The sequence below is a fragment of the Nothoprocta perdicaria genome, unplaced genomic scaffold, assembly GCF_003342845.1.
Source record: "Nothoprocta perdicaria isolate Ctin4 unplaced genomic scaffold, notPer1 scaffold_485, whole genome shotgun sequence".
NCBI lineage: Eukaryota > Metazoa > Chordata > Aves > Tinamiformes > Tinamidae > Nothoprocta > Nothoprocta perdicaria.
This window is the reverse complement of record NW_020455738.1, coordinates 167836-177914: the sequence shown is the minus strand read 5'-3', so window position 1 is coordinate 177914 and position 10079 is coordinate 167836. Positions and strand designations below refer to the sequence as shown.

At 68.4% G+C, this 10079-nt stretch overlaps 1 protein-coding gene across 1 annotated transcript; it reads left to right on the top strand.

The window, feature by feature from the left end:
* The first annotated feature begins 505 nt into the window (after positions 1-505).
* On the top strand, positions 506-9656 carry GATAD2B (GATA zinc finger domain containing 2B). The gene is made up of 10 exons (XM_026047254.1): positions 506-834; positions 2718-2847; positions 2999-3130; positions 3766-3897; positions 4760-4930; positions 6135-6450; positions 7108-7310; positions 8197-8307; positions 8736-8853; positions 9488-9656. The coding sequence occupies exons 1-10, from the start codon at positions 506-508 to the stop codon at positions 9619-9621; spliced, it is 1776 nt and encodes a 591-aa protein (XP_025903039.1). The 3' UTR covers positions 9622-9656.
* The last annotated feature ends 423 nt before the right edge of the window (positions 9657-10079 follow it).

Genomic DNA, 10079 nt, shown 5'->3' with positions numbered 1-10079 from the left:
TCCCGGCCCTTTGGGTGCCGGGATAAACACATCCCGACCCGCTGCCCATCCCGGCGGCGCGCGGGGCGCTTGCTCCAGGCGCTTGTCACTTAAGGTGGCCTCGGCTTCCCCGAGTTCATTCCCTGCTTCCTGGGGACGCAGGGTCCTTGGGCAGCGCTGCAGAGGGACCTTGGCTGGTCCCTGTCCCCGTCACCCCTTGGGGACGTCCCGGYGCGAGCGGCCGAGGCCGCGGCTCCGCGCGCTGGCCCCTCCGGACTCCCCTGGAGCATCCAGGGRCTGCAGGTCCCGCGGCGCCACGGGGAGGTCCCGGCGGCCTCCTGGCAGCGATGGCGGGGACGGGAGAGCCGGGGCGCCGCGGGTGCTGCCCGCGCCCGCCGGCCTCTCCTTGCGGCGCACGGAGCCTCCTGGGGAGCCTTCCCTTCCCGCTCGGCAAACTCCCCGTCTGGCCGCCCCGGGAAGCGGCGCCGAGGTCATTTTGCCACCCTGACTCCCGTCCCCTTGCAGGATGGACCGGATGACGGAGGACGCCCTGCGCCTGAACCTGCTGAAGCGGAGCCTGGACCAAGCGGAGGAGCGCGACGACGTGCTGGCGAAGCGCTTGAAGATGGAGGGCCACGAGGCCATGGAGCGCCTCAAGATGCTGGCGCTGCTCAAGCGCAAGGACCTCGCGGGCCTCGAGGTGCCCCACGAGCTCCCGGGGAAGCAGGACGGAGTCAAAGTCTACGAGGAGAAGCTCAACGGGAGCCTCAGGCCCCACGGGGAGGGCAGGACTGGAGGGAGGCCGGGCAAGGAGAACATTAACGACGAGCCCGTGGACATGAGCGCGAGGAGGAGGTAAGGGGCGGCGCGGAGGCTGGAGCCAGCCTCTTGTGCATCCTCCCTGCGGCCAGGTGGGAGATCCCGAGTCCTTGAACGAGCACCTCGTGGTCCTGGAGAGCTGGAGGAGGCTCCTTGCTCTCCTGGTGCCCCTGAGGTGCCCCTGGCTGCAGTCTGAGTGTGGGGGGCAGCTCTCCCCAAAGGGGCTCCCTAGGACCGCCAGGAAGAAGGGATATTGGGGATGTAGTTCCCTCTGGAGGCTGCTCCCGAAGGGCCCTCGCCCGAGGGTTGTGTCCGTGCGCCAGGGAGGCACCGGCGTTCCCGGCGCTCCCTGGGTTCGCGCCCGCGCCGGATTCCTGTCCCCAGGGAGCTCCGGGGCCTCCGCGGGTCCCGCCGTGCGCGAAGGGGGCGGGTGGGCAGGGCTGGCGCCGGGCGGCGCTCCGGGGGGAAGGACGGCGCGGCGGGCGCCCGTTCCGGGTYGCTGCCGGCTTGGGGTGCAGAGCCAGCCCGGCAAACGGGCCGGGCAGCCGAGCGGAGCCGCACGGAGCTTCCCGGCCGCCGCCTCCGTGCGTGACGCCAGGGACGGCGCTCAGCGACTCGCAGGGCCTCGGGTGTGCGTGAGAGAGGCGGCTTCCCGGGCGGCCTGCGGTGACAAAAGCTGCTTCTCCTCCTCTTCCTCCCGCGCAGGCCGCCGGGTGCCGCTCGGCTCCCGCTTTGCAGAGACACGTGCGCCCGGCGCGGCCTCGAGGCCTCCCGGGCCGTGGGGCGCTTAGCGGCGGGTCCAGACTTGGCCGCCTTGGGGCCTTGGCTCCCTGGCCCCGCTGCCACCCTCTGCGTCGCGGGGTGGCTTCTCCGGCCGGTGCCCGAGAGGGCAGGAAGGAAAAATTCCAAGATTTTTTTGGGGAAATGTGGGCTAAACTGGTCAGGAGGTGGTGGCCGAGCAGCGCTGGGGCTCGGCAGTGCCACGAAGGCAGGAGCTCTGTGGTACCGTCTGGTCSTGGGCACATGGCATGCCGCTCCATGAGATACAGCTCCGGGCACACGGGATGCAGCTCTGGGTGCGCAGGATGCAAGTGCGGATATATGGGATGTGGCTCTGGGCACACAGGATGTGGCCCCGGACATGTGGGATGCAGCCCTGGCCACGTGGGATGCGGCTCCGGGTGTGCGGAATGCGGCTCCGGGTGCATGGGATGCGCCCCGGATATGTGGGATGCAGCTCGGAGTGTGCAGTATGAAGCTCCGGGCACATGGGATGCGCCCTGGACATGTGGGATGCATTTCCGGGCTCATGGGATGTGGCTCCGGACATGCGGGATGCGACTCCAGCCACGCAGAGGATTCGGCTCCAGGCACGGGATGCGGGATGCGGCTCCGGCTCCGGGCCCAGCCTCCTTAGTGTCCCGTGCCGTTCGTGTCCGTCAGCTCCGAGGTGCCGCAGCGCTCGCTGCTGCCCACGCTCCGTGAGGCTGCCGCCGCCCTCGCCAGCTCCTCTCTAGGTCCCGCAGTGTCTGCACGGAAGTTTTCCAGGTTTTCCTGCTGGGATGCGCTTTGGAAATACCCCAGACCCCTACTAAGACAGGGGCTGGAGCACGAGCAGCMCCGCGCGGGTCTCCCCCGCACCCTCATCCCGGCGCCCGCCTCTTCCTCTCCGGTTGCTCCCGCGCTTGCTCCCGTCACGCGGATAGAGCCGTCGCGGGCAGCGCTGGTGCCCCGGCTCRGCTTTCCGGGCACCTCGAGCAGTCGCCCTTGTCCCCCCTGTCCCCCAGCGCCTCCAGGAGCCTTTTCCCTTGGGCCGGCGATGGCGTTGGGAGGCGCTGCTCCGACAGCGCTCTCTTCCTGTTGCTCCTGGTGCCTCCCTCTTGTGGCTCATCCCTTTCCTTCCTCCTGCTGTCCCGCAGCGACCAGGACCGGGGGCGCCTGACCCCGTCGCCGGATATCATCGTGCTCTCGGATAACGAGGCGTCCAGCCCCCGCGCCAGCTCGCGCATGGAGGAGAGGCTGAAGGCCGCCAATCTGGAGATGTTCAAGGTACGGGGGCTTCGCGCCCGCTCTCGGGGGCCGCGCGGCCCCTTTGGTTGCCCGCGGCCCACGCTCCTGCTCCCGTTATGCTTCCCCGTGCCCCCGTGGCCGATCCCCAGCGGCCGCTTTCCGTGGTGAAGGATTTTGTGTCCCCGTGCAGGGTAAGAGCATCGAGGAGCGGCAGCAGCTCATCAAGCAGCTGCGCGACGAGCTGCGGCTGGAGGAGGCCCGGCTCGTGCTGCTGAAGAAGCTGAGGCAGAGCCAGCTGCAGAAGGAGAACGTGGTGCAGAAGGTGACGGCGGCGGCGCGTGGGGCCGGGCTCGCAGCATCACGGAAGGGTTGAGGTTGGAAGGGACCTCTAGGGATCATCCGGTGCAACCCCCTGCTCCAACAGGGACACCCCGAGCACGGGGCACAGGGCGGCATCCAGGCGGGTTTGGAGACCTCCAGAGCAGGAGCCTCCACAGCCTCCCTGGCAGCCTGTGCCAGGGCTCGGGCACCCTCACAGTGCACAAGTTCCTCCTCACATGGAGATGGAGCTGCCTGGGTTTCAACTTATTGCCCCTTCTCCTGTCACTGGCCACCACTGAGAAGAGCTTGGCCCCTTCCTCCCTCCATTCCCCCTTCGTGTCCTTACACATATTGATCAGATCCCCTCTGAGGGGCAGCCTCCAAAACCCTCGCTCCGCTGCCTCTGGGCTGCTGTTCTCCTCCATGGGTTGGAAAGCGCTCGCTCCGATGCCATGCAGTGGTATCCATGACYGTGGGCAATCCATAGCCCTGCCCTGCGGATCAGCCGGGAGACGGGTGCCGCTCGCGAGCGTTAGCGCTTGGTTTATCACTGATGGGGCTGGTCGCACTGGGCCCGTCCGTGSGGTTCCTTCCCGGGCGCCGTGTGTTGATGCTGCTCTTGGTTCTCCCGCCCAGACTCCCGTTGTCCAGAACGCGGCCTCCATTGTGCAGCCGTCTCCTGCCCACGTGGGCCAGCAGGGCCTGGCCAAGCTGCCCTCCCGGCCCGGAGCTCAGGGAGTCGAGCCTCAGAACTTGAGGACATTACAGGTGAGCCCCCCGAGTGCCGAGTCCCGGCACAAAGGAGAGGGAAGACGGGGCTGTATTGAACAGTGGAGGGTGGTAACGCCGTAGGAAGCCGTCTCGCTGCTCGCAGCAGAGCGACTGTTGAGCAGAATGGTGTGTTCAGCTGGTAGAGGGAAAACAGCAAGGAAAAATGCAGGAAAAAGCCCTGAGCTGCTTCCGTTCCCTGGGAGAAGCGCTATAGATAGAGTAGGGTGCCGCCTGGCCCGGCTGCCTTTCTGCACGTGTGCTGGAGGAGGGCGAATTCCGGACATCCYGCTTGCTTGACGGATAAAGGGAGAGGCAGCAGGAGGAGCTGGCTGGACAGGGCCACGCGGAGCCCCGGAGCGTCCCCACGGTGCCCGGCCCCTTGCCCTTCCTGGGCGGTGTGTTGGGATAACCCAAGTGCCGGGGATGCCCTTGGGAAGCGCCGTGCCTGGGACGCCCGTCCTACTGACCATTCCCATCCTCATGGTCATTTAGTCACCCCTTGCCCGTCTCTCTTGTTTGGGACATTCGTTGTCTCCGCTGTGGCAACGCTTGCGGGGTGGGCTCTGTTGTGGCGGCGCGGCGGGATGGGGCTGCCGAAGGAAAGGGGCTGCCAGGGAGGAGGAAGCGCGTTGTTTGCACRGGCCTCACGAGGGTTTTCTRCTGTGGGACAATGAAGAGCCTCACWGAGAGCAAGTAGGGCATGAAAACCATCAGCCGGCGCATGAAGTGTCCTGCCTGGACACTCCGGAGGAGTGGGAATGCTCAGTCCTTGCCGAGCCTGAGCACGGAACTAAAAATCCCAGGTTGCCCCCAGACCTCTCTTTTTTCCCCCTTTATTCCTTGTTCCCTCTCTCCACAGGGTCACAGCGTCATTCGGTCGGCCACGAACACGACCCTGCCCCACATGCTGATGTCGCAGCGGGTGATTGCGCCGAACCCGGCGCAGCTCCAAGGGCAGCGCGTGCCCCCCAAGCCCGGCCTCGTCCGCACTACGACTCCGAGCATGAATCCAGCCATCAACTACCAGCCGGTAGGTAGCTCCTCTCCTGCCCCTTGGGGCCGTAGCTGCCTGGAGGGTTGGGAAGGAAGGAGAAGGGCAAGGGCCCTAGGAGGCCGATGGATCCCACGGAGACGTTCGGCGCCGGGATGATGCCGMCGTGGGTGCACGTGCGTGAAACACGGACAAAGACTAACGCCCTCGACCTGCACGAGAGAATGGAGTGATAAATAACGAAGAGCTCCCTGTGGTGGAGCCACTGGGGTGACTGTCCCTCGGATCCGCAYGGAACGACAGGCCGGTGGAGCCGGGGGCAGGTCTGCTCGCTCTTTCTGGAGGCGTGTGGTCCGTAATGCCTCAGTAACGACACGGCCACCTCCTCTTCAGCTCCTTGGTGCTAATTTCTCCTCGTTCCGTTGAAATTCCCATCGTGCCCCCAATCAGCTTCTGCCTGCGCCTACGGGAGACGAACCTGTTAACTTGGCTGCCTCTCCCGCGCAGCCCACGCAGCGTCAGCAGCGTTTTACCCAGCCGCGTTTCCCCGGCACCAYGGCCTCTTTTCCACCTGCCCGTGTCCCTCCCGAGCAGCGTGAGGTTGTCACCCCAGCCTCGCTGCTCGCCACCGAATCCCTGAGCGAGGCAGCGGCTGTCGGGGCTTTTCCCTTGGTTCCTACCCCAGGATGCGGCCAGGAGGCTGCGGCAGCGGCGTGAGGAGCCGGGAGCTCCCGGCCGCCCCTCGCAGAGGGCCGTGGAAGCGGCAGCAGTCGCAGCGCTGGGAGGAGGCCCGAGAGGGAGCTCCCGGAGCTGGGAGAGGAGGGAGCCGGCAGGCACCGGGCACCTGCGTGGAGGGCACGGCCGGCAGCTGGCATGGGGACGCTGCGTGGGCGCCCGCCAGCGAGGTGAGGCGGGAGCTGGAGGAGACGATGTGAGAGCAGCGGTGCCAGCGGCTGAACCAGGGCTCGCCACCACCGTCCCCGCTGCCCAAGGAACTGCCCGAGCTGCCCAAGGAGCCGCCCGAGCTCCTCATGGCCCTGCCACGCGGATGCCAAGTGCCCCTGCCCCTGGATCCAGCTTGGCTCTTGCCTCCACGGATGCCTGCACGTTTACAGGGAGGCTGCACAGAGGCTTGCCGCCTTCTCCGAGTGGCCCTGGCGTCCCGGCCCTCGTTGGGGACGGCGCGAGCGCGATGCCTCTCCCGCGGGAGCCCCGCTAACGCCGCTCTCCCCTTCCTCCGCAGCAGTCCAGCTCTTCAGTTCCTTGCCAGCGCACGTCCTCGTCAGCCATCTATATGAACCTCGCRTCCCACATGCAGCCCGGCGCCGTGGCCCGGGTGTCGTCGCCGCTCCCCAGCCCCAGCGCCCTCAACGACGCCGCCAACTCGCAGGCGGCCGCCAAGCTGGCCCTGCGCAAGCAGCTGGAGAAGACGCTGCTGGAGATCCCGCCACCCAAGCCGCCCGCGCCGCTGCTCCACTTCCTGCCCAGCGCGGCCAACAGCGAGTTCATCTACATGGTGGGGCTGGAGGAGGTGGTGCAGAGCGTTATCGACAGCCAAGGTGAGCGCCTGGCGCGTGGCCCCGCGGTCACGGTGCTGCCCCAATCCCTCCTCCATGCCCAGCACCCTGGGCTCAGTGGGGAGCGGGTTTTCACCCTGCGCTGCTCCAGGTGCCTGTGGTGGTTTTTGGCTGCTCTCGGGTCCCGCGTGGCCGACGCGACGCTCCGGTCCTGCCGGCTGCGCGCTGGGTCCCGGGCCGGCACAGCCGGGGCTGCCGCCTCGTGCCGAGCGGAGCGGCCCCTTCCAGGGCGCTTGGGCACCTCCCGCTCCCTCGTGCTGCCAGCCAGGAATGCCAGAAACACCCGAGTGCCGTGGAGCCGGGATTGCCCGGCAGCCCTGCGGAAGGGCTGGGGGAGAGCAGCCTGCCTGCCTGCCATTCCCATGGGAATGGGAAGAGCTGCGGCTGGTGGGAATTGGGCCCAGGAATTGGCAGGAGGGCGTAGGGCTTGGCACGTTTCACCGTGGGGCACCCTTGGGTGTCGAGGCGCCGTGGGGCTGAGCGGGACATGCCGTGCGGCACCCTTGGGTGTCGAGGGGCCGACCGGGCGGCGCCSTGCGGCACCCTTGGGTGTCGTGGGGCTGAGTGGGACACACCGCGCGGCACCCTTGGGCGTCGAGGCGCCCCGGGGCCCTCACGCGTGCCGCCGCCGCCCCGCAGGGAAGAGCTGCGCGGCGCTGCTGCGCGTGGAGCCCTTCGTGTGCGCCCAGTGCCGCACCGACTTCACCCCGCACTGGAAGCAGGAGAAGAACGGCAAGATCCTGTGCGAGCAGTGCATGACTTCCAACCAGAAGAAGGCGCTCAAGGCCGAGCACACCAACCGGCTCAAGAACGCCTTCGTGAAGGCCCTGCAGCAGGAGCAGGCAAGTGCGCCGCGCCGCTCGCCCTCACCGGCGGCCGCCTGCTCGCCGGGGCTCCCCGGCAGCGCCCGGACAAACCTCCCGCCTTTGGGAAGTCTGGGTTCTCCCGTAGGGATGGCTGCCGCGTTGCCCTTGCCGCTCCGTCTGTTGGTAGCAGCGGGAGGYGCCGGCTGCAGCCGGAGCAGGGGCAGCCGCTTGGGGCTCCTGCATCCGCCTTGCCGGAGTGCCGGGGAAGTCACTTAGCCACTCGCTGCGCGTTCCTTTGGGGGTAGAAGCGGGGTCTGGTGGGTGGGTGTAGGAGAGGGTGCCCTGGGATAGTGCAGGAATGAGGATGTCCTGGGATAGGGCGGGAATGGGGGTGCTTGGAGAGGGTGTCCTGGGATAGCGTAGGAATGAGGATGTCCTGGGATAGTGCGGGAATGGGGGTGCTTGGAGAGGGTGTCCTGGGATAGCGCAGGAATGGGGGAGCTCAGAGAGGGCGCCGTGGGATAGTGYGGGAATGGGGATGCTTGGAGAGGGYGCCCTGGGATAGTGCAGGAACTGGGGTGCCCTGGGCTAGCATAGGAATAGGGGTGCTGGGAGAGGGTGCTCTAGGATAGTGCAGGAATTGGGGTCCTTGGAGAAGGTGCCCTGGGATAGTGCAGGAATGAGGATTCCCTGGGCTAGTGCAGGAATGAGGGTGCCCCGGGCTAGCGCAGGAATGGGAGTGCTGGGAGGGGGCACCCAGGGACAGCGCAGCAACGAGCCACGCCGCTCGGCGGGAAGCGGGGAAGCCGTTTCCCACGGAGCGGCGCGGCGGGCGCGAGCGGAGCCGCCGCCTGGGGCTCCCTGCAGCGGGAGCCGCTCGCGGCCCGGGGGTCCCGGCCCCTCAGCCCCCCCTGCCCCGCAGGAGATCGAGCAGCGGCTACAGCAGCAGGCAGCGCTGTCGCCCCCGGCCGCCCCCGCCGTCGCCAGCGTCAGCAAACAGGACGGCATCATGCGGCACCACTCGCTGCGGCAGGTGAGCGGCGCCGGCCGGCGCGCGGGGACGGGCGCGGAGCCTCCGGCCTCTTCCCGGCTGCTTCCCGCTGCCCTGCGCCGCTCGCTCTTCCCTCGGCCCCTGGAGGGTGCGTTTGAGCCCGGTCCTTGGGCTGGGCCTCTGCGCAGGGCGTTCATGAGGCGCTGTAACGAGCGGCTCCCTTGCTCCCCATTCCTGCCTTCCCGCTGCTCCGTGCTACGGGTGGGAGATGCCGTCCCGGGAGCGCGGGGCCGGTGCCGACATCGGGATGCGGCAACATGGGGATGCGCCGGCAGCGGCTGCGCGGTGGGGTCCCTCGCAGCCGGGGCTGGGGGGGCATCACGGGCGGCTCCGGCAGCCGGAGCCCTCCCGGCTCCGCCGTGGCCGGCCGCGGCTCCGCGCGGCTCCGCTCAGCCCGTGCCCCTCCGCAGGCGCCGCAGCCGCAGGGCGCCCTGCAGCGCGGCCTGCCCACCTCGGCGCGCTCCATGCTCTCCAACTTCGCGCAGGCGCCGCAGCTCTCCGTGGCGGGCGGGCTCCTCGGCATGCCAGGTGCGGCCCGGAGCGGCGGGAACGGGGGGATCTGGGCGACAACGGGAATGGAGGATCTGGGGAGCAGCGGGAATGGGGGGTCTGGGGAGAAGCGGGGATGGGGTATCCCAGGAGCGGCGGGAAGGGGGGATCTGGGGAGCAGTGGGAACAGGGTAGCCCGGGAATAGTGGGAACAGGGTAGCCTGGGAGCAGTGGGAATGGGGTATCCCGGGAGCAGTGGGAATGGGGATCCAGGTGGCAGGGGGAATGGGGGATCCAGGCGGCAGCAGGAATGGGTTATCCACAGAGGAGCGGGAAGAGGGTATCCGTGGAGCAGTGGGAACAGGGGATTGGGGGAGCAGCGGGAATGGGGGTCCAGGCACCAGTGGGAATGGGGGATCCGAGTGGCAGTGGGAATGGGATATGCTGGGAGCAGCGGGAATGGGGGGTCCGGGGAGCAGGGCACGGCAGCGGGGCCGGCACCAGGAAGGTGCCCACGGGACCCTGAGGGGGATCCTGTGCCGGGCCGGATCCCGGGAGGAGGAGGAGGAGGAGGAGGAGGAAGGGGCGCCGAGGGGCCGCGCGAGGCCGCTCCTGGTGCCGCCGGGGCCGCTGGGGCCGGAGCAGCCGCGAGCGGCGCCGCTGTCCCGCGCAGGTGTCAACATCGCCTACCTGAACGCGGGCCTGGGCGGCCACAAGGCGTCGAGCCTGGCGGACCGGCAGCGGGAATACCTGCTGGATATGATCCCGCCGCGCTCCATAGCGCAGTCCATCAGCGGGCAGAAATAGCGCCCGCCGCGCCGCCCGCCTCCGTCGCATGCAGTGCCTGTGCCGGCGCCGCCCGGGCCGGGCAACGGAGAAGACGGCAAAAACCGGGAAAAAAAAAAGTTCAAAAAAACACAGAAAACAGAAAAAAAAAGGAGAAAAAAAAAAGAAAAAAGCCCATTTCAGCCCTGTCCCTCCCCGCCCCTAACTTTGGTTTCCCAGAGCAGCGAGAGGTCCCTGCGTGGCCCGCACCCCCTGCCCGCGCTGGGGGGGCGCCCCCCTTTCGGTGACCCCAACACGGAGGGTTTCCCAGCGGGGGGGGGGTTGACCTGCCCCCCCCCGGCCCCATGGACGGTTAAAGGCTCCTCTCGCTCGGCGGGGGCCGCGGGGCCCCCCCCGGCAGGAAGGAGGCGGCGCCGGCGCCCGAGCAGCGCTCGATTTGCACTTGGCCTTCACACTAACCCCCTCCTCATCCTCCTCCT